The 22,523-nt window shown below is 57.7% G+C and overlaps 2 protein-coding genes across 6 annotated transcripts in view; one reads left to right on the forward strand and one right to left on the reverse strand.

The window, feature by feature from the left end:
* Positions 1–13,765, forward strand: part of PIK3CD (phosphatidylinositol-4,5-bisphosphate 3-kinase catalytic subunit delta) — a 75,259-nt gene extending 61,494 nt beyond the window's left edge. The window contains exons 4-24 of one of the 3 annotated variants that reach the window (XM_017503646.2): positions 2,196–2,424; positions 2,512–2,741; positions 3,111–3,290; positions 3,627–3,776; positions 4,208–4,297; positions 5,358–5,579; positions 6,266–6,362; positions 6,457–6,587; positions 6,931–6,981; positions 7,062–7,226; positions 7,599–7,720; positions 7,906–8,049; positions 8,229–8,328; positions 8,442–8,620; positions 8,709–8,821; positions 8,992–9,070; positions 9,808–9,975; positions 10,654–10,777; positions 10,964–11,109; positions 11,488–11,620; positions 12,801–13,550. In XM_017503646.2, coding sequence (XP_017359135.1) covers positions 2,196–2,424; positions 2,512–2,741; positions 3,111–3,290; positions 3,627–3,776; positions 4,208–4,297; positions 5,358–5,579; positions 6,266–6,362; positions 6,457–6,587; positions 6,931–6,981; positions 7,062–7,226; positions 7,599–7,720; positions 7,906–8,049; positions 8,229–8,328; positions 8,442–8,620; positions 8,709–8,821; positions 8,992–9,070; positions 9,808–9,975; positions 10,654–10,777; positions 10,964–11,109; positions 11,488–11,620; positions 12,801–12,938 — 2,991 coding nt within the window. In that variant the 3' untranslated portion in view covers positions 12,939–13,550. Of the gene's footprint in view, positions 1–2,195; positions 2,425–2,511; positions 2,742–3,110; positions 3,291–3,626; positions 3,777–4,207; positions 4,298–5,357; positions 5,580–6,265; positions 6,363–6,456; positions 6,588–6,930; positions 6,982–7,058; positions 7,227–7,598; positions 7,721–7,905; positions 8,050–8,228; positions 8,329–8,441; positions 8,621–8,708; positions 8,822–8,991; positions 9,071–9,807; positions 9,976–10,653; positions 10,778–10,963; positions 11,110–11,487; positions 11,621–12,800 lie in introns of all 3 variants that reach the window. The other 2 variants (XM_017503604.2, XM_037729556.1) reach the window with 2 other exon arrangements.
* Positions 13,766–14,863: 1,098 nt separating this feature from the next.
* CLSTN1 (calsyntenin 1) overlaps positions 14,864–22,523 on the reverse strand; it is a 107,032-nt gene continuing 99,372 nt past the window's right edge. For all 3 annotated transcript variants that reach the window (XM_017503663.2, XM_017503671.2, XM_017503655.2), the window contains 8 exons: positions 21,621–21,778; positions 21,213–21,361; positions 20,691–20,917; positions 19,767–19,937; positions 19,198–19,343; positions 17,536–17,671; positions 16,984–17,168; positions 14,864–16,517 (listed from right to left, as the gene is read on the reverse strand). In XM_017503663.2, the coding sequence (XP_017359152.1) occupies positions 16,320–16,517; positions 16,984–17,168; positions 17,536–17,671; positions 19,198–19,343; positions 19,767–19,937; positions 20,691–20,917; positions 21,213–21,361; positions 21,621–21,778 (1,370 nt within the window). In that variant the 3' untranslated portion in view covers positions 14,864–16,319. The remainder of the gene's footprint in view (positions 16,518–16,983; positions 17,169–17,535; positions 17,672–19,197; positions 19,344–19,766; positions 19,938–20,690; positions 20,918–21,212; positions 21,362–21,620; positions 21,779–22,523) is intronic.

Consider the following 22,523-nt stretch of genomic DNA (forward strand, 5'->3'; position numbering starts at 1 on the left):
GCTCACGGCAGCCTCCACCTCCTGTGCGCAAAAGATTCTCCCACCTCAGCCCCCTGAGTAGCTGGGACTACAGGTACACGCCACCATACCCAGCTGATTTTTTATTTTTTTGTAGAGATGGAGTCTTATTATGTTGCCCAGGCTGGCCTTGAGCTCCAGTGCTCAAGTGATCCTCCCACCTCTCCCTCTCAAAGTACTGGGATTACAGGAGTGAGCTACCACACCTGACCTAGATATCATCTAAATCAGTCTTATTTTTCCATTTACAGAGCTGTGCATGTGGGTTATTAAAATTCAAGCAGTGCAGAGGCATAACACACACATCTCAATTTAGTTTCAATTCTTCATAGTTGTATTTATCTTAGGGGTCACAGAGTAAATATTTTAGCCTTTGCTAGCTGGCTCTGTTATCTATCTCAGTAATTCAGTTCTTCTGCCATTGGTTGGGAGCAGCCCTGGGTGACATGCAAATGAAGGGCCTGGCTTTGTGGGGATAACCAGGTGGCAGGTGGATTTGGCCAGGAAAAGGGTGGTTTGCCAACCCCTGGTCCATGCTGATTGAAATGTTTATTAGGGCGTGGTTTTTTTTTTTTTTTTTTTTTTGAGGCAGAGTTTTGCTTTTGTTGCCCAAGCTGGTGTGGAATGGTGCCATCTCAGCTCACTGCAGCCTTCACCTTCTGGGATCAATAGATTCTCCTGCCTCAGCCTCCCAAGTAGCTGGGATTTTGCTACTCCACGTAGCACCACCATGCCCAGCTAATTTTTTGTGTTTTTAGTAGAAACGTGGTTTCACCATGTTGGCCAAGCTGGTCTCAAACTCCTGATGTCAGGTGATCTCCCCCGACTCTGCCTCCCAAAGTGCTGGGATTACAGGCCTGAGTCACCGTGCCCAGCCGGGTTTTTTTTTTTTTTCTTTAATGGAAATGGGCTTGACTCACACCTGCTGCTCTGTATCTTGGAGTTCTCCCCTTGCAACACTGGGACCTTTCCTCCTTCCATGTCTTCTCTGTGACTCAGTGGTGAGCACCTTTCAACTGCTTGTTGCTATGGGAGGTCTAGAGGCCCATCACCTCAGGACACACACTCCATGGAGAGTTCTGTTTGGGCCCCCTTGCTGTGTTAAATATTTCTGAGTTTGTTGTCAACATTTAAAAATCAGGGTTGCTGGGCACAGTGGCTCACGCCTGTAATCCCAGCACTTTGGGAGGCCGAGGTGGGCAGATCACCTGAGGTTGGGAGTTTGAGACCCGCCTGACCAACATGGAGAAACCCTCTCCCTCTCTCTTTTTTTTTTTTTTTTTTTTTTTAAAGACAGAGAAACCCTGTCTCTACTAAAAATACAAAATTAGCCAGGCACGGTGGCACATGCCTGTAATCCCAGCTACTCACTGGGAGGCTTAGGCGGGAGAATCACTTGAACCCAGGAGGTGGACGTTGCAGTGAGCCGAGATGGTGCCATTGCACTCCAGCCTGGGCAACAAGAGCCAAACTCTGCCTCAAAAAAGAAAAAAAAAACCAGGGTGTGCTGGGCTCATGCCTATAATCCCAGCATTTTGGGAGGCCAAGGCAGGCACATCACCTGAGGTCAGGAATTCAATACCATCCTGGCCAACATGGCGAAACTGCAGCTCTACTTGGGGAAAAAAAAAATTAGCTGGATCCGAGTCACAGCACCAAATAAATAAATGAAAATTTAAAAACATAACTGGGCACAGTGGTGCACGCCTGTAATCCCAGCTACTCAGGAAGCTGAGGCAAGAGAATGAATCACTTGAACCTGGGAGGTGGAGGTTGCAGTGAGCTGAGATTGCACCACTGCACTCCAGCCTAGGCGACAGAGTGGGACTCCATCTAAAACATAAAATAAGTAGTTAAAGAACCCCAGGACAGTTAGCTGTCATGGCCGCGCGTCTCTGGAGTGACCTAGGGTGGTCCTGCGCTCTGGAGGGGAGCCTGTAGGACATGGAGCCAGCTCCAGATCTCAGCACCTCCCAGGTTCCCCCACAGAAGGGCAGCTGCGGAGAAGCCTGTCCACTCATGGTCAGTGCCCAGAGAGTGCAGATCATGGGATCTGCCTCTGCCCTCTGGGAGGTTCGGACCCCCCAGGCTGGAGGCCAGCCCTCCACCTGCCCTCCGCCTCCCACCTCCCAGGGGCTGCCTTGGGTGGAGGGGCTGACTGGTGACTGTTCCCCCAGCTGCTATGGCACCGCGCCCAGTACGAGCCGCTCTTCCACATGCTCAACGGCCCCGAGGCCTATGTGTTCACCTGCATCAACCAGACGGCGGAGCAGCAGGAGCTGGAGGACGAGCAGCGGCGGCTGTGCGATGTGCAGCCCTTCCTGCCCGTCCTGCGCCTAGTGGCCCGCGAGGGCGACCGCGTGAAGAAGCTCATCAACTCGCAGATCAGCCTCCTCATCGGCAAAGGTAGCCCTGCTGGGTGAGCTGCATGGCTGGGCTGGCCTGTCCTGCCTGCCCTGTCTGTCTGCTGACCCAGCACCCTCCGCCTCGCAGGCCTCCATGAGTTTGACTCCTTGTGCGACCCAGAAGTGAACGACTTTCGCACCAAGATGTGCCAGTTCTGCGAGGAGGCTGCTGCGCGCCGGCAGCAGCTGGGCTGGGAGGCTTGGCTGCAGTACAGCTTCCCGCTGCAGCTGGAGCCCTCAGCTCGAACCTGGGGGCCCGGCACCCTGCGGCTCCCCAACCGGGCGCTCCTGGTCAATGTCAAGTTTGAGGGCAGCGAGGTGAGCCCGTGTGTGGCTTGCGGCATCTGGGCTGCTCTGTCCATGGGGAGCGCTTCCTCCGAGAAACTCCTCAGTCATCCACAAGCCCCCCCAGTGGCATCAGATGGTGTTTGTCAGGTGTCTGTGCATGTGTGGGTCTCAGCTGAACGTCCCCCGAGGCAAGCTCAATGTGGCATGATGACCAAGTGGTGTGGGGCGTTGGGCGTTGGTCTGTTCATTCTTTGAACAAATATTTCCTGGTGTCAGCCGTAGGCTTTCGTCCATGAACTCCCCAGACCCTGTCCTTGGGGGCAAATAGGCACCCTGACCCTGCGCCCCAGAACCCGTGGGGCCTCGAGGGCAGAGGACCGACCTCCCTCCTCCCTGCAGGAAAGCTTCACCTTCCAGGTGTCCACCAAGGACGTGCCGCTGGCGCTGATGGCCTGTGCCCTGCGGAAGAAGGCCACGGTGTTCCGGCAGCCGCTGGTGGAGCAGCCAGAAGACTACACGCTGCAGGTGAACGGCAGGCATGAGTACCTGTACGGCAGCTACCCGCTCTGCCAGTTCCAGGTGAGGCCAGTGAGGCCATCTGTGCCCTGGGCTCCCGCTGCTCCGGATGGGGTCTGGGTGGGAGACGGGGAGCTGACCTTTGGGCGCATCTGGAGCCTGCTGAGCCAGGCCTCTGGGTCACTGCCAGAGCATCCCCTTGTAGGGCTACCCTCTCTGAGAGCACAAGGAGGGGCTCTATGTTCAGGAGGTGGAGGCAGGGCAGGAAACACCAGAAGGAAGCCTCCCCTCCCGAAAGGCCTGGGACAGGCAGGGGGCACCTTGGGGGTCCTGGGAACCCTGGGGTCCAGGGAGTGGTTGGACTGCCCCACCGGCAGCTCACCCTGCATCCCGTCTCAGTACATCTGCAGCTGCCTGCACAGTGGGCTGACCCCTCACCTGACCATGGTTCACTTCTCCTCCATCCTCGCCATGCGCGATGAGCAGAGCAACCCCGCCCCCCAGGTCCAGAAGCCTCGCGCCAAGCCACCTCCCATTCCTGCGAAGAAGGTGAGATGGTGCCTCCTGCCTCCCCACCCAGCCACCCCTTCTTCCCGCCTGGCGTCCGACTCCAGGCACCTCACTGGCCATGGGTCCAGGGGCACTTAGTATGGAGAGTTGGAGCTTTGGGCTGGGGAAGCCAGCACAGCTGACTGGTGTCCTGGGCTGGGGGCCTCTGGGGCTGCAGGGGTTGGGGGGCAGCCTGCATCCTGGCTCACTGCTGCCCTTCTCCTCTGCAGAACTCAGGGGTGTCAGGGCCCCCTGGGGAGCGTGCATGGCAGGCTTTCTGGTAAAGGATAGCATTGTGGATAGGGCCCCAAGACTGGCCGCAAACCTGTGACCCTCTCACCCCGCCCCCGGGTGGTCACGGGCCTCGCCATGGGCCAGGGAGACAAGCTGTGCTTTGAGCCGAATTAACAGCCCTGCTTCCTGGCCCCCAGCCCTCCTCTGTGTCCCTGTGGTCCCTGGACCAGCCGTTCTGCATCGAGCTCATCCAGGGCAGCAAAGTGAACGCCGACGAGCGGATGAAGGTGGGGCTCCTGGGATAGGTGGGGGAGCCGCTGTGTTTTTGCACAAACAAGGTGGCTGCATCCTGGAGGGGCAGCAGAGGAAGGGGGGCATCACATGAAAGCCACCTGACCACATTACCCAGCAGCCCTGCCTGGGGCTCCGTGCACTGCTTGAAAACAGGAAGTGGGGAGGGGGCGGGCGAGCGGCCCTGGAGGCCGATGCGATTCGTAGAAACTTAACTTGTGGCCGAACAGTGTTCTGGGTATTTGGCTTTGGTGGAGGTTGTGGGGCCAGGTTCAGCCTAGGGATCGAGACCGCAGAGCTGGGGGAGGGGCCGGGCATGGCAGAGGGGCTGGGTCCAGCTGGGCTGGGGGCCTCCGCGCTCCCAGGGGGCACCAGGGCGGTATCTGCAGCCTGTGAGGGTTGCACCGTCTCAACCCTGGGGGCTGAGCCCACCTCGCTGCTTCACACTTCCATACACTCCCTCACAATAGCCTGCAGGCGTGGGTGTCATCATCCTATGGGCGGGACATGATACCTGAGTCCTCAGGGGCTGGCTCTCCTGCCTGGAGCATGTTTCGCTGGGGAAGTTGTATAAGCAGGGCAGGTCTGGGTTCTCCTGGCAGGAATGAGAGGAATTGGATCAGAGGGGCTTCCAGGGTGGCATCAGGCGGGACTGGAGGGGGCCGGACATCAGGTGGCAGGAAAAGTCCGTCCCCACCCACATGGGCTCATGGGAATCTGAGAAGTACAGGGAGCCCTAGCATGTTAGAGCAAGGGTCCCTGGAGTTCCTGATCCCTGATGGGGAAACTGAGGCCCAGAGTGGGGAATGGACATGCCCTGAGGTCCCCAGAGTTGGGGGAGCTGGGACGGGTGCCCATGCACAGCCCGTGGTACCTTCTCTCACCTCAGGGCCACTCGTGCCACTCAGGCCTTCCCCGTGCTGTGCCACCTCCTCCGCATGGGACGTAGAGTTCAGACCCACCTGAGGACATTTAAGGGAGAGTCATACCTCCTTAAGGGGAGAGGAGGGGGCTGCGCCTCTGCCTCCTCACCCCTCGTCCTGGCACCTTCCACAGCTGGTGGTGCAGGCCGGGCTTTTCCACGGTAATGAGATGCTGTGCAAGACGGTGTCCAGCTCGGAGGTGAGCGTGTGCTCGGAGCCCGTGTGGAAGCAGCGGCTGGAGTTTGACATCAGCATCAGCGACCTGCCCCGCATGGCCCGTCTCTGCTTTGCGCTATATGCCGTGATTGAGAAAGCCAAGAAGGCTCGCTCCACCAAGAAGAAGTCCAAGAAGGCGGTGGGTCCCAGGGCCGGCCCGGAGGGGTGCAAGCCCTGGAGAGCCAGGCAGCCCCTCGCTGGGCACTCGCCGTCCTCCTCCTGGCAAGCACTCAGCCAGGGGATGGGGGTCCTGGGATTGCTGGTGGGTCCCGGCCTCTTCACCCACCCCAGTCTGGCCACCAGCCTTGCTCCAGGGACCCCCCTGGGCTCCTGGGCTCCTGGGCATGCTGCCTCGGAATATCTGGCCTGGGCTGTGGTCCCGGGGGAAGGGAACCTGCAGGTAGTGCCCTGGGATGAAAGGACAAACACAGTGTCATACCTGAAGCAGAAAAGTCTGAGTCAGCGGCCGGCTGGGAGGGCTCCGTGACTGGGCGCTGAGTCACGGTCCCAGGATGTGACTCCCCTCAGAGCTGACTCACTCCAAGCTGAGCTGGGCCTATTTGGGGATTTCTCAAGAAGCCAGGAGTAGGGGTGAGGGTGAGAACAGGAGGGAGCAGCAGGTGTCAGCTGGCCTCACCACTGGAGCCCCCAGTGGAAAGAGGAAGAAGCAGCTCCTCTCCTTCCCCAAGTAGGGTCTCCCAGGGGTCTGGTTGGGAGACCTTAGCTGGGCTGTGGGTCTTCTCAGTGGGGTCCCTGGGGGAGGGCAGGGAAGCTGGGTCTGGAGGCCCCTGAGTGGCTGTCCTCATCTGCCCTGTCCTCCTGCAGGACTGCCCCATTGCCTGGGCCAACCTCATGCTATTTGACTACAAGGACCAGCTTAAGACTGGGGAACGCTGCCTCCACATGTGGCCCTCTGTCCCAGGTCCGCCCAGGCCCGGGAGGGAGAGGCTTTTGGGAGTGTGAGGGTCCCAGAGACGCTGTCTCCCCTCTACAACTTCATCTGCCCCTGTGTTCAGACGAGAAGGGGGAGCTGCTGAACCCCACTGGCACAGTGCGCAGTAACCCCAACACAGACAGTGCCGCCGCCCTGCTCATCTGCCTGCCTGAGGTGGCCCCGTACCCCGTGTACTACCCGCCCCTGGAGAAGGTCAGTGGGGCCCCACCACGTGAGGCTGAGGGGCTGACGCAGAGCCCTCCTCGCCCCGCTCCTGGAGCTCTTCAGCTTTTCAGGCATAATTTGGGCCGTTCCAGGGGCCATTTTACCTGTGGGGACGATGCACAGTGTCTAATGACATTTTCGGTTGTCACAGCTGCTGGGAGGGAGGGATGCTCTTGGCATCTGGTGGATGGAGGCCAGAGCTGCTGTGGCTGTCCCTCTATGCCTGGGACAGCGCCCCCTCGAGGATGATCGGGGTGGAGACGCCCTGCCTGGGAATCCCGCCTGGGCTGCTCCAGACCCCGAGATCGCTAAGGGTAGTTGCTTGTTGCAGATCTTGGAGCTGGGGCGGCACAGCGAGTGCATTCGTGTCACGGAGGAGGAGGTGAGTGGGGTGGAGGTGTGGGGTGGGGGCATGGAGCCAGCAGAGCCGGAGCCCTCACCCCTGCGCACACCCCTCAGCAGCTGCAGCTGCGGGAAATCCTGGAGCGGCGGGGGTGTGGGGAGCTGTATGAGCACGAGAAGGACCTGCTGTGGAAGCTGCGGCATGAAGTCCAGGAGCACTTCCCGGAGGCGCTAGCCCGGCTGCTGCTGGTCACCAAGTGGAACAAGCATGAAGATGTGGCCCAGGTGGGTGGGGAAGGGCACCTGGGGGTGGAGCTGGGGGCAGACCACAGCCTCTGGCCACCCACCACCCTGACCCCGACCAACCCCCACCCTGACCCAGACCGCCCACCAGCCTGACCCCGGCCCACCCTCACCCTGACCCCGGCCGCCCACCACCCTGACCCCGGCCCACCCTCACCCTGACCCCGGCCGCCCACCACCCTGACCCCGGCCAGTTCCTACTCTGACCCTGGCCGTCCACCACCCTGACCCTGGTTGCCCACCACCCCGACCCTGGCCACCCACCACCCTGACCCCTGGCCATCCACCACCCTGACTTTGGCTGCCCACCACCCTGACCCCAAGGACCCCAGCCCTGACTTTGGCTCTCCCCAGATGCTGTACCTGCTCTGTTCATGGCCAGAACTGCCCGTCCTGGGCGCCCTAGAGCTGCTGGACTTCAGCTTCCCCGATTGCCACGTGGGCTCCTTCGCCATCAAGTCCCTGCGGAAACTGACGTGAGTCCCAGCTAGGTGCTCCCCACTGCTCCAGAGGGCAGCTGTGTGTCCTGGCTGCCAGGACGTGGGTGTGGGTGGGCCTGAAACTCCCTGTGGGCCTGCTCCCTCCTGCCTGTCGTCCCTCTGGCTGCCGCCCCCGTCCCAAGTCAGAGAGCTCCAGGCCCCAGCGCCCTCCTTCCCTGCAGGGACGACGAGCTGTTCCAGTACCTGCTGCAGCTGGTGCAAGTGCTCAAGTACGAGTCCTACCTGGACTGTGAGCTGACCAAATTCCTGCTGGACCGGGCCCTGGCCAACCGCAAGATCGGCCACTTCCTTTTCTGGCACCTCCGGTGGGTAGCGGGGACCCACCCCAGCCATTTCTTTGGGAATCCCAGCCCCTGAGTCTCCCTGGAGGGCCGTGGGGGACGTTTCCAGCAGGCCTGTTTGTCCTGGCCAGGCTGGGTCATGCTGGGCAGGAGGGGCTGCGTGGCCCTCCGTGGCAAGGCTCAGCCCTCCCATCCCCCTCCAGCTCCGAGATGCACGTGCCCTCGGTGGCCCTGCGCTTTGGCCTCATCCTGGAGGCCTACTGCAGGGGCAGCACCCACCACATGAAGGTGCTGATGAAGCAGGTGAGGCTCGGGGGTCCTGGGGGTGGGCAGGGGTGGCCCTGAGCCTCTGAGAATCCCCAGGGCCAGGTGGAGTCTGGGACCTGCCCACTGCCGCCCTCCCATCTCCCCACCAGGGGGAAGCGCTGAGCAAGCTGAAGGCCCTGAATGATTTTGTCAAGCTGAGCTCTCAGAAGACCCCCAAGCCCCAGACCAAGGAGCTGATGCACCTGTGCATGCGGCAGGAGGCCTACCTGGAGGCCCTCTCCCACCTGCAGTCCCCTCTCGACCCCAGCACCCTGCTGGCTGAAGTCTGGTAAGCCCAAGCCCCCCCATTAGGGCTCCTCCCACCCCCGGGAGGCTGGCAGAGAAGCCCCAGTGACCGCCTGCTCTCTGGCCCACAGCGTGGAGCAGTGCACCTTCATGGACTCCAAGATGAAGCCGCTCTGGATCATGTATAGCAACGAGGAGGCCGGCAGCAGCGGCAGCGTGGGCATCATCTTTAAGAATGGGGACGGTGAGGCCTGGCCTCCCCACACCCACCTGTACTGCCCGGGGTGTCCTGGGTGATCACAGAGGGGGAGTGGAGAGGATGGAGTTCTGGGACTTAGGGGCGTGGGTGTGGCTGGAAGCAGAGAACCTACCAAAAACTCATGCCGCCTCTTCTCCCGCTGGCTGGTGGCACAGACCTCCGGCAGGACATGCTGACCCTGCAGATGATCCAGCTCATGGACGTCCTGTGGAAGCAAGAGGGGCTGGACCTGAGGTGAGGGCACCCCCGCCCCATCGTCCCTTGGTGTTTGTGCCCGGCCAGAGAGGCTGTGCCTCTGGAGGGGTCCCTGTCAAAGGCGACATGACCATCTCAGCCAGGGAAAGGACTATCCTAGGAAGAGCCGGGGACAATGGGCAGCAGGGTGAGGGAAGGCCGCTCCTGGGGCTTAACATGTACCCTGCTCTGTTAATGTCTTTGCCCGGGTGCCCCTGGCTCCCCAGCCCATCTTGGGATGCAGTGGCATCTTCTCCCAAGCCCCCTGGCTGGTTCTCTTCCAAGCCAACGTGAGCTCAGCCTTGGTGATTTCTGCACCTTGGATGCTGGTGCTGGCATCTCCAAGGAGCCAGCATCTCTAGCCAGGCTGGAGTGCAGTGTCAGTTCACTGCGACCTTCCCCTCCCCTGGGTTCAAGCGATTCTCCTGCCTCAGCCTTCCAAGTTGCTGGGACCACAGGCGTACGCCACCATGCCTGGCTAGCTTTTTGTATTTTAGTAGAGACGGGGGTTTCACCATGTTGGCCAGGCTGGCCTCGATCTCCTGATCTCATGATCCTGCCTCAGCCCCCCCAAAGTGCTGGGATTACAAGCATAAGCCACCAAACCGGGCCTCTCCCCTGCTTTCTAGCAGCATCTTCTGTGGCCTTTTAGGGCACCTTTAATTTCCAGGGCACAGCTGGCCTCAGGGATGACCCTTGACCATGGCATCTGCCCGTCCCTCTTCCCACTTGCCTAGGATGACCCCCTATGGCTGCCTCCCCACCGGGGACCGCACCGGCCTCATTGAGGTGGTCCTCCGCTCAGACACCATCGCCAACATCCAACTCAACAAGAGCAACATGGCAGCCACAGCTGCCTTCAACAAGGACGCCCTGCTCAACTGGCTGAAGTCCAAGAACCCGGGGTGGGTTTCAGGCCCAAGGGTAGGCCACTCTCCTTCCCTCTCCTTCCTGTGGAATGGGAGCACCTAGCCTGCCAGAGCAAAGGAGCAGGGAGGAGCCTTGGACCATGGCTGTGGCTACTTGGCTCAGTTGAGGACCAGCCTGTGTCTGGGTTGGGGTGAGATGGGTCTCTGTCCTCTAGGTATCAGTATCTGTTGCTATGCAACACCATCCAAAGCACAGGAACTTAAAAAACAGCCGTTTACAGTTGGCTCACGAATCTGCAGCTTGAGCTGGGCTCAGCAAGTGGCTCTTCTGCTGGTTTCGCAGAATCAGTTGCGCAGCTGCTCTCATCTGGTACCTCCTACCCTCTGGGCAGGAGGGTCTGAGATAACCCGTTTCCTTCCTGGGGCCTTGGCACCAGCTGTTGGCGATACCTCTCTGCATGTGGCCTCCTCATTTAGCAGCCTCACCTTCCCTGGGTGGCTCTGTGTTGAGAGGTGGGGTTCAAGATCTGCAGGTGTCCCCAGGCCTTGGCTCTGGAGCAGCGTCTGCAGGCGACGCCCAGCATTGTGTCCTCCAGGTTCTGTTGGTCAAAGCAGGTCACAGGGCCAGATTCAAGGGGAGTGGGAGTGATAACCCACCTCTTGGTAGGGAGCTGCAGAACGGTGTGGTCATGGTTTTCAATCTTCCCCACCCAGGGAGGCCCTGGATCGAGCCATCGAGGAGTTCACACTCTCCTGTGCTGGCTACTGTGTGGCCACGTACGTGCTGGGCATCGGCGATCGACACAGTGACAACATCATGATCCGAGAGAGTGGGCAGGTACGGGGGTGGTGCTGGCGGTGGCTGCAGGGACCTGGCTTCTGGCCCCAGCCTGCTGGCCCTTCTCCCTGGCACACAGCTCTGCAGCAGGGGTCCCCAAGTCCTGCCGGCTTCCCGTCTCCCTGGATTCTCTCCGCTCTGACACCTTCTCAATCCTCCCCCTCCCCTCCCCTCCCCTCCCCTCAGCTGTTCCACATTGATTTTGGCCACTTTCTGGGGAATTTCAAGACCAAGTTTGGAATCAACCGTGAGCGTGTCCCGTTCATCCTCACCTATGACTTTGTCCATGTGATTCAGCAGGGGAAGACTAACAATAGTGAGAAATTTGAAAGGTGAGAGTGCCTAAGTCCCACCAGATGCCCCTTGGTGTGGGGCCCAGGGGAGGGGGCGGAGCTTCCCAGGCAGGGTGCAGGATGGGGCTCAGCTCTCGGCCCCACGCCTGGCCCCCCGCCCCAGCTGCCGATGGGTTTGGAACCTGCCCCTGGCTTCCAGCTCCACCTGCAGTGCCCCTTTTGGGCAGCGTAGTCAGGTTTGTGGGTCGTACAGCAGGAGGCTGGCTGGGGCGTGGAACTGGGGGCCTTGTGTCCATTTCCAGGGCAAGGGCAAGTGCCTTCAGAGAAGGTGCTGGTTGGAGGCAGAGCAGCCGGCCTCTGTCTGGCCTGTAGCTGGGACGTCCTGGAGCCTCACCTCCTCTGCCCCCAACCCTGCAGGTTCCGGGGCTACTGTGAAAGGGCTTACACCATCCTGCGGCGCCACGGGCTTCTCTTCCTCCACCTCTTTGCCCTGATGCGAGCGGCAGGCCTGCCTGAGCTCAGCTGCTCCAAAGACATCCAGTATCTCAAGGTATGTGCTGGGCGGGAGACTGCTGTTGCTAGTGGCCTTCCAAGGCCTGTCCTGGAGCAATGGGAAGCAGCTCAACCCAGGAGGGCCCCAAGGGCACGGAGCTCCAAGTGCCTCATGCCGTCCCAGGACCCAGCAGTGGGCTTGGTGGGCGGTGGAGGGGAAGTGGCTGGAGCAGCTGAGCCACCTGGGCGTGGTCCCACTTAGTGGCCGATGTGTTGCAGCCTCTCCGGGTCGGCCTACTTGTGCTCAGGGGCTGCAGGGGCTCTGGGGTTCCCTGACGGCTGCATGAGAGCTGGCTCCCTCTGCCTTCTCAAAGGTATTTTTCCAGGCAAGGCATGATGGCTCACATCTATAATCCTAGCACTTTGGGAGGCCAAGGTGGGAGGATCACCTGAGGTCAGGAGTTTGAGACCAGCCTGGCCAACACGGCAAAACCCTGTCTCTACTGAAAATAAAAAAAAAAATTAGCCAGGCACGGTGGGGCACGCCTGTAATCCCAGCTACTCATGAGGATGAGGCAGAAGAATTGCTTGAACACGAGGCTGAAGCTGCAGTGAGCCTACGTCGCACCACTGCACTCCAGCTCAGGTGACAGGGCAAGGCCCCGTCTCAAAAAAAAAAAAGAAAAGAAATTAGCCAGGTGTGGTGGTGGGCACCATATCCCAGCTACTCAGGAGGCTGAGGCAGGATAATCACTTCAACCCAGGAGGCAGAGGTTGCATTGAGCCAAGATCGTGCTACTACACTCCAGCCTGGGCGACAGAGCAAAACTGTCTCAAAAATATATATTTTTTTCCTTCCTGTGTCCTCTCCGTGTGAGGAGATGGGGTGGGGCAGTGAGGCTGCTGGGGCCGCATGTGCTTGCCAGGACATTCCCTGTGGCACCCGATCCCTGCAGAAGGAAGCTGCTCCCATGCTCCTCCCAGAGCCGCTTCTACAGTGGGGGAGGCGAGGTCACCTGGCACCTGGGGGCTCTGGGCCAAGATGTCTTTGGCATCTTCATTTGAGGGTGGGTTGGGGGACTGTCTCAGGGTGGGATGGGAACAGAGAGCTTTTCCCAAGATGCCGGGGGCTGTCTGCTAACCAACCCCTTCACGCTGTGACTGAAGTCCCTAGAGGCCTGCATCCCAGAGCAGGATCTGGGCCCCTTAACGTGGATACCGCTGTGATGTGTTTGCAGGACTCCCTGGCACTAGGGAAAACAGAGGAGGAGGCGCTGAAGCACTTCCGAGTGAAGTTTAACGAGGCCCTCCGCGAAAGCTGGAAAACCAAAGTGAACTGGCTGGCCCACAACGTGTCCAAAGACAACAGGCAGTAGGGCTCCTCCCACCTCCAGGCCCCAGAGTAGGCGGCCTTGGGCCGTGGGGACCAGGCACCTTGGTTGTCCTAGATGGGCTGAAGAGCCTGAACTGCACCTTGTGGGAAAGAACCTACACAACTGCCTTTTGTTTACACTGGTTATTTATTTATGACTTGACGTTTTTAAGGAACTAAACAGCCATAAATGGAAAACGCCTCCTTCGCACAGCGGCGGCACTGGGCCCCTGGAGGCTGCACCTTGCTCTCGGCTGAGGACTGTCACTCCAAGTCTTCCAGCTGGTGGATCTGGGCCCAGCAGACTGTCGTCCTCCAGGGGGATCCTTCTTCCCAGGCCCTCCCTCCAGACTGCCTGGGTCCTGGCGGTCACCTGGTGCCTACTGTCCGACAGGACGCCCCGATTCTCCTCGGCTCATGCAACCCACGCTGTGTGTCCTAGATGGAGTTCTGGCAGCTCCCCAAGGTGGCCGGAGTACCCTCTAGATTCAGGGAGGCTTGCTCTCCACTTTTCAAGTGGGTCTTGGGTACGAGAATTCCCTCACCTCTCTACTGTAAAGCAATTTTGTTTGCAGGTAAGAAAATAATAGACAACTCACCAAACCTCTATGGCTGGGGAACTCGGGCCCGGCCCTATAAAGCAGAATATATGCTGGTCCTCAGGGCATGTGAAAGAGATCTGGGCCTCGTGTAGCTCACCCTGGTCATGCGTGAAGGCAAAAGCAGGTCAGAGGCAAACACTCTGCCATTCTCAATTTTTTTTTTTTTTTTTTTTTTTTGAGACGAGTCTTGCTCTGTCCCCAAGGCTGGAGTGCAGTGTTATTACCTCGGCTCTCTGCAGGCTCCACCTCCTGGGTTCAAAGGATTCTGCCTCAGCCTCCTAGGTAGCTGGGATCACAGGTGTGCACCACCATGCCTAGCCAGTTTTTGTGTTCTTAGAGACAGGGTTTCACCTGACCTCAGGTGATCCACCTGCCTCAGCCTCCCAAAGTGCTAGGATTATAGGGGTGAACCGCCACACCTGGCTCACTCTGCCTCCTCTGAAAGCAGGTTTTAACAAAAGGATAAGGCCAGATCTCTTCTAGAACCACCACCTTTGGGAACCTGCTGTGAGCGTGCTCAGGTAGCAGACGTGTGAGCACGAGGGGCATGCTGGGTTCTGTTTTTCTGACTATACTTAGTTTGAAATGGTACAGGCTTCCTTAAGCCTCCAACCAAAGGCCTGGAATTGAGCAGCTTTAGAAATGCAGGTTCCAGGGCCTCTCCCAGCCTGCAGAAGCCAACTCTGCAGAGCGGGGTAGGACTGTGGGCTTGTAGCAGCTCACAGGTGATTCTAATGTATCAGCTGTGAACTCAGGCCCTGCCCGGTGATGCTGTTGATCTCTCAAAGGTCTTCCAAAACTCAACAGAGCCAGAAGTAGCCGCCCACTCAGCGGCTCTGGTGCCAGCTCTGTTTGATCCACCAGGGGTCCGCCAGCAGTCAGTGCCACCTGTGGGGCACCTCCCCAACCACACGCCTGTTCCTGGCAAGTGCTGAAACTCACCAGACCGTCTGCCTGTTCTGAAATGGGGAAAGCCGAGCGTGCGTGCATGTGTTGTTATTTATTTCAGTGCGCCTGTGCACGGGCGTGGGAGCATACTTTGCACAGCCGCAGCGTTTCTGGTTTGGGTGTACAGTCTTGTGTGCCTGGTGAGAAGAGTATTTTCTATTTTTTTAAATCATTTCATGTTTCTGTGTGGGGAGGGTGAGTTCAGTATCACTGATGTGGGTTGAGACCAGCACTCTGTGAAACCTTGAAATGAGAAGTAAAGGCAGATGAAAAGAGAGAAAAAAGCCTTTTTATGATGTTCTTATGTTCTCGGCTCAAAAAGAAACAAGGGAGTGCAGGATTAAAATGGAAACAGGAGAGAAGACAAGCTCCACTCCGACTGGAGTCAGAACCAGAACTTTATTGTAGCGGATACACTTTCTGACCTATCATCAATATACACATCTGCAGAGGGAAACCACGGCGGCGACATACAGCATGAGGACATCCCCTGGGCGTGAGCGTCCGCTGTCAAACAGAGCAGCTACAGGGACGGGACATGGAGGATGGCCACAGGCCACACACAACACAGCGCAGCCGGCAGTGTCCTCAGAACGAGCGGTCAGGGTCACAGAACAGTATTCAAAATGATTGCCCACCCGTTTTAGAAATCTAAAATTTTACATGTCACTAAGAGCAAAGTGCCTTTAGACCATGACTGTTTTCTCTCCTTTTGCCCTACCACCGCCAAGCAAAGCAGCAGGGCTCCTAAGGGAGACAGACTTCACCCCACTGCTGGCAGGAGGCATCCCACGGGGCTCTGGGGAGGAGAGAGGAGAGAACAGGCTGTTTTGGAAAATTCTAGCACTTTGCCTTCAGGCCACGGGTCCCTACTGGATGTTCTGAGACTTCTGCCGTCTCTGAAGGGAGTGGCCAGCGGCCTGCAGGACGCCTGTCAGTTTCTGCAGTCTATGCCCCTTTCACCAGCAGGGAAACATACACCTAAGCATAAACCACAAGGCTGTGCACGGTGAGTCCAGGCTGCTGCACAGGGAGCTGCTGTCGGAGGAGTGTGGAAAAGGGGCCGGGGACCCTGCACCCGCACACCCACACCAAGTTAGGAGCAGGCAGAATCCCAAAGGCAAGGCCCAGCTACTTGTAGCTACCAAAGAACGGTCCCTGATCCGGTCTCCTGAGCAGCACACGTCAAGGCCTGTGGCCCTGACTCCCAGCCACACTGGGGAGGGAGGGTGCCTTCTGGCGGGAAGAGCCCATGCTCAGAGCTCTGAACATCATTCACTTTACATTCCAGTCCTGGGTTACACTAGCACAAAGGACACAGGAATCTGATTTATTTACAAAATATTAAAAAGTCAGTTAATCATCTACACAGTAGCCCCATCCTGCCATTATTTATACATGCACTAGTTTGGAAAAAATAAAAACTTTTTTTAAAAAAAGAAAAAAATGATTACCGGGTGGGAGTGAGCATTTTTTACCCTTTGTCAACGAGTCCAGCTGGCATGGCTTTTCTGGAGCGCGAGGGCCGGGTCCTCTCCCCAGTGGGGGAGACTCCAGACACAAAGGCGGGGCCCGAGGCGCTGAGCGGCCCCTGCACGAGCCGGATGGCAGCCAGAGAGGACTCGTCAGCTCCTCATGGGACTGAAGAGAGCGACCAGGCAGAGGGTGGGGGGAGCCTAGGGTCCTACACACCAAGCACGGCGACAATCGCGGCGGGAAGGGGTCTGCACACCTACTGGCCGAAATGACTTTGTACACCATGGACCCTTGGGAATGGGAGAACGGATGACAGCAGAGTCTTCGGAAGCAGAAACAAATGTGGCCAGGGACGCGGGTCAGTAGCTAAGGGTGGAGTCGTCCCACTCCAGCTGCTGCTGCCGGTTCACGTTCTGGGGGTCACCCTGCTCCCCCTCCTCCTCCTCGCTGCTCTCCGACTCTGCACTGGTGATGTCATCTTCTTCCTCGCCGTCCTCGCTCTCCTCTTCCTCCTCCTCCTCCTCTTCCTCCTCACTGCTGTGCTGGTCCTCGTATGTCTGGCAAAGAGAAGTGACGGCCCCATGAGTCCGGCCTGGCCCACAGCCCTGTCACTCTCCCATTTTGACAGCCAGAGGAAGGAGAACTCGCCCCAACGTCTCCCTCCCCAGCGACAGGGCAGCCAGGATGGCACTGGAAGTTATCCTATTCAAAGCGAAGGGAAAACAAAGCACCAATCAGCAACCACGGAGTCGCCCGACAGCACCTCAGGTGCCCCACCAGAGAACTCGCAGAAGTACCAGGACCCAAGAGCGCCAAGCCCTGGCACAGCTCATCTCCACACTCTCTAAGCAGGATGGCCTTGAATAAGGCCTCTCTGAGCCTCAGTTTACCCATCTGGGAAATGAAGACACCTAACGCCCAGGCTTGCTGTGCGGATGACACGACGGAGCCGTGCCACGCTGGCTTCTCCGAAGCCCTGGCCTGCGGAGCCCCTCAGTCCTGGGGCCGCCTGCCTGCTCCTACCTCCATGGGGTTGACGGTGATGGTCAGGGCGGAGTCGTCCCAGTCCATCTCGTTCTCCTTCCCGGTGTCCTGGTCCCGCATGGTCCGCTGGTGTGCAGCCCGGATCCGAAAGACCCCCAGGATGATCATGAACACCAGGAAGCTGACACACACCACAATCACCACGGTTGCTGTGCTGGGGACAACTGCGGGAGAATTGGGGTGTGTGAGTGAGGTTGCTCAGCCAGAGGGCCACCGTGCCCTTAACCTCCTTGGCTGTGCCTGGACCTCTCCTTGGCCGGACAGCATGCTTCACCTGAACCCACAGATCAGGAGGAAATACCAGGAAGAACTCAGCATGGGCCTCCAATCTGGCTGGGCCACATTCTGCTCTGTGACTGTGGTGACATCGTTTGTCCCCTTCGAGGACTTTACTTTCCTTGTGTATGACGGGGAATAACGGACAGGGAATGCCCGGCAGTCGTTCTGAGCGGGAGGCTGTGCTCACGGTGGAGCCAGGGCAGGGTGGACAGCATGGGGCATCTGGGCTCCATCTCCCTCCCCTTGTCCTACCTGCAAATGGGTGGGGGTTGGCCAGGTTGTGGCCTGACAGGTCAACAAAGGAGCGGTGTTCCGGGTGAACGAACTGGGGCTGGGCAGCCATGTGGTTGGCGTGTTCCAAGGGGTTTGCCGTGTGGATTACATTCACCTGCAGCAGACAGAGAGAGGATCGCTGGAGATAAGGCTACCTGAGCCTGTCCAAGAGCAGACAGTGGTGTCCTGCAGCTGACATGACCAGTGCCACTCAAGTGTGGCTCCTGGATTGCACCTGGGGACAAACGGAGCTACAGGAAAAGGACAGAAAAAAAAAAAAAGAGTAAGCACTTTAAAACAAACACAAAAGGAAAAGAAAAAAACAAAAACCAACCAAACCAAAAAGAGTAATGCACACTTAGAAAGTGCTGCAGCAATCTGATACTGCCACAGTTCAGGAAATGCCTCGCTTCCCAATTATCATCACTTGTTGAGGCTGGGTCTTCCTCAGTTGCCCAGGCTGGAGTGCAGTAACTATTCACAGGCATGGTCACGGCTCACTGCAGCCTGGAACTTCTGTGCTGAAGTAATCCTCCCACCTCAGCCTCGCAAGTAGCTGGGACTACAGGCAAGCACCACCACACCTGGCCGTAATTCATTTTTACTGCATTTCATAAAAGAATGTACCCAAAACAAGAGCAGAAAAATAAACCAATGGTCCTTCCCCATGGGTCGCTGGGGAAGCACTGGCATAGACCTTTTCCCTCAAACCACAGTCTTATGGAAGATGGCATCAATCACAAATGAAATTCATTTCATTTCAAATCTGTTACGCTCTGGCTCAAACAATACCGGTGTCGGCTCTGCAGCACTGGATTTGGCATTCTGCACTTGAGTTCATGGCGAGGTGTTCCACTGCTAAGAGTAACTTTGGGTCTGTTTTCTCCAGGCCACAGAGGACCTGGGCGGTGAAGCAGCCGCTGGCTAGGTCTGTGGATGATCTCAAGAGCAGGTCGAGCTGCCCTCTAGCCATTGTGGCCTGTGAGTCACCACCGCTGGCCTTGGCAGCACTGGTCCTGCCCCGTGCGGGTCCCTGCATGAGCCCCCCTCAGCCTGGGCCGAGGACTCAGCTTCATTTGCAGGAGGGCCAGTGACCTGGCACAGATGCAAAGAACCTTTGGTTCCCTGGGTGCTGCTCTTTCTAAAACAGCGTCCTTGGCCGGGAATAGTGGCTCATGCCTGTAATCCCAGCACTTTGGGAGGCAAGGCTGCAGGCAAGACCAGCCTGGGCAACACAGTGAGACCTCATCTCTTAAATAAATAAATAAACAAACAAACAGCATCCTCCTGTTTCTCTCATGGGAAATCTCGAGAAACCAGAGAGGCAGTAACTGCCATTTGCTCTTTGTCACCTCCCTCACCTCCCTGCAAGGTTCCTTAGGCTCCAACTCAGGCTGAGGCAGCTAGGGAAAGGGGGGCACCCCCACCCCATGCCACCCCAAGCACAACCTGTCACTCCAACCAGCCCAGATGTCGCCTGCAGCAGGCCCCAGGCTCGAAAGGCAACCCCCCACTAGAATGAGCCGGTATAGCTGCCACCAGGAATGCTCTAAGGGCTGGCGTTTGTGATTACCAGGGCTGCGAGTCACGGCATCAGATACTGCTGCTACTGGCCCCACTCTACAGGAGCCCTGTACTCACCTCCACCTTAAATTCGTTGCTGATGTAGCGGCCATTCAGCTCTGAGCAGATGAGCTTGAACTTCCGGTCAAGCAAGGACCTGGCATGCCAGTTCCGATAGCGCAGGAGGTGCAAAACCTCCTCGTAGCTGGCCATAGTGTCCACGCCTGCAGGGATGGAAACGGGGAGGATTGCCAGTGGCTTCAGTCAGAAACGCAGGCAGGGCCACAGCCATCGGCACAGGTAGCTCAATCAGACACCCGGGTCAGCTAGGCCAAGGGGTCACACAAATTGGCTTTCCAGCCATGGGAATAAATGCTACATGCACGGGGCCATTCTTCCCTCTGGGGGGGAATGTGCCATCCCACATCTCAACCCTTCCCCTTTAGAAGGTAGTGGCTGCACATCTGCTTCCTGTCCAGGAGATGGGAGTGTGTCTGCAGCCAGCAGTGATCCCAGCGAACGCGCTCCCTCTCTCTCCCTCTAAGATAACTCAATATTCTCGGATGGCAGGCGGCCGCCAGCCAAGAGCTCTCAAGGTCCCGCCTTGCAGCCTGGCCCACCAGCGTGGCTGCGGCGCTCCCCCTCACCTGTGAAGGTCATGCCCAGCTCCGAACTGCTCACTTCAATGCCCTTCTGCTGCAGGCGGGCCATGTCTACCTCCAGGCTCTCCTGCTCGTGGTTCAGCTCCTCTCCCTCCACCGTGACCTCACAGGTATCCAGGTCGTGCACAATCTCCTCGGACACCAGTGATTCTTGAACTGCAAAAAAGGTCCGACCAGAAATACCATAGGGGCAGTGGGGCCTAGCATGGCCAGGCACACTCATGCCCTGCCGGCTCACCCCAAACCCACATGGCTCTTGTAAGGACCAACAACAGAGGCAAGCGAGAGGCCCTTTCAAAAATGGCCAGGCGGGGTGGCTCATGCCTGTAATCCCAGCACTTTGGGAGGCCGAAGTGGGTGGATCACCTGAGGTGGGGAGTTCGAGACCAGCATGGCCAACAGGGTGAAGAAACCCCATCTCTACTAAAAATACAAAAATTAGCCAGGCGTGGTGGTACAAGCCTGTAATCCCAGCTACTCGGGAGGCTGAGGCAGAAGAATCGCTTGAACCTGGGAAGTGGAGGTTGCAGTGAGTCAAGATCACGCTACTGCACTCCAGCCTGGGTGACAAGAGTGAGACTCCATCTCAAAAAACAAAAAGGAAATGGAGGCATTTCATGTGTCCTGAGCAAGAATCGTGGGGACACTGTGCCCCCATGGGCTAACCAGCCTGACAGGTGCAACCCAGAGCCTGAGAGCAATCAGGGAAAGATGCAAGGCCCTCCAGGTGGGATTCCAGAGATCACATGAGCTCCAGCTCATGGTCGGATCCCAGCAGCACACCCGAAAAAACGGCAACAAAAACAATGAAACCTCCCAAATCCCACAGAGGCAAAGAGCCCCAGAAGTACATGCGGCAACGGGGTTTCCGGCCCAGGCGAGGGGCCCATGTGCCACAGAGCGCATTACCTGTGGGGTCCTCAGCCCCGTCCCCTTCAGGCTCCACTTCTCTCGTGATGGTGCTGATGATGTGAAGCTCAGGAAAAAGGAACACCCCTTCTGAGCTTTCGAATTCAGAAGCCGCTCGGGCAAAATGGTGGACGCCGCTCAGGCTGATCTTGGGCTCCTCAGGCTGTAAAACCATCACGTAGCCATCTACTGGGGGGACTGACATGCAGGTGGCCTTGTTAAAACACCTGCCAGCAAGAAATAGGGAAGGGTCAGGGCTTTGGGAGCTGATCCTGGAGGCCACCTGTCCAAAGGCACATGGCGGGTAGGATCCACAGGCTCCCGCTGACACCTGCAGGGGCCCCTCCAGGAACATGCTTGCCAACATGATGCCTAAGTGTCACTCAGATCTCTCCCCCACACTTTCTGACAACACACGATGGCTCACCTTTCCTTACAGAAGGGAGGTTAGGCTGTCTTAAAAACCTAAATATACACGCATCATTGAGAGAAACAGACCTACTGTTAAAAATCAGGACATACTTGATTGTGCTGGTGATTTTGAGTCTGCGAATTCCGGGTGTGGGGAACTGCCGAGAGTTCAGGTAGGAGATGTGCTGCATGGTCTTATCCAATGCCCCGATGTCCTCTCCCTCCAAGGTCAATACCAACTGACTGGGGTGTGCTTGGATCTGAAATCACACCAGAGAGAGGAGGCGAATAAGGCAGGAACTGCAGCGGCTGAAGCCACAGAGACCTCCACAAAGGACCGGCCTGGGGTCAGTTTGAATTGCTGATTCGAGAAAGAAAAGCTTGTTAAAGTCCAGCGAAGACAGCTCTTTTACGCAACAGTAATCGTATCAATCACAGATTACTGGCTCATCCCACCAGCCCCCGGGGCTGCAGTCTAAGGGGCCCATGAGTGCTGGGCAGCTGGATGCTCAGTGTTACCTGTACGCCTCTGCTGCTGTCTTCAGGGACCTGCAGGTCAAGCCCCTCCTTGCAGGTATACAGACAGTCGATCACCTTCTTATCTGCGAGTTTCCCAGAACGGAGAGTTAGGCCAGCCAGATTGCCTCGGAAAAACTGGGTCATGTGCAGGTCGCCACCTTTGGGTCAGGGGAGAACAGGAGGAGATCAGGTGTGCAGCCCAGCATCGCCCAGCTCACTTCTCACTCAACGCGGTGTTACCGGTGCTGGCAGCTCGGTGGATGGACATGCAGGTTAGTTCATACCAAGTCCAGTTAGCCTTGCAATCTACATGGAAGCGCAATGAAGAAATTAAACCATTCATGATCATGCACATGGCCTGGGGAAGGGGGGAGTTGGGGGCGCCTCACCTGAAGCCAAGAGGTCCCCTGAGTGTTCCCACACCTCTGGCCATGCCCTAGTAAGGGAGCCTACCCCGTTCTCATCACCAGGGTGCATGGTGACACTTCCTACCGCCACCAGCCTCCAGCCACTGCCTTCTGAGTTGGCTGGGTCCCACATGGCTGTTTTCTCTATCTAGCACGCTCTGGCGAATGAACCCACATGATCCAGGTGGGGAGGACAAAAGGGAGGCTTAAAATCTCCCCTGCGTGGAACGGCCTATTTCAAGGATGCTATGGTGTTGAGTCCCACCCCTACCCTTCCTGCCTCCTACTCCTGAGGATCACTGTGAAGTGCAGATGTTACAAAGAAAACCAAAACCCAGAAAATGGCTCTTTGACACATAACAACAAAGAGCCAGAAACAGGGTAAACTAAACCTTGTTCTTAAACTGAAGACGGAAAAGACACCAATTTTCAGCAATGTGTCTCATTCTGGTATGGGAATCAGGCGCTATGAATCATCACTAGGAACTGAGGTTTC

Source organism: Cebus imitator, unplaced genomic scaffold (genome assembly GCF_001604975.1).
Source record: "Cebus imitator isolate Cc_AM_T3 unplaced genomic scaffold, Cebus_imitator-1.0 Scaffold15, whole genome shotgun sequence".
Lineage (NCBI taxonomy): Eukaryota > Metazoa > Chordata > Mammalia > Primates > Cebidae > Cebus > Cebus imitator.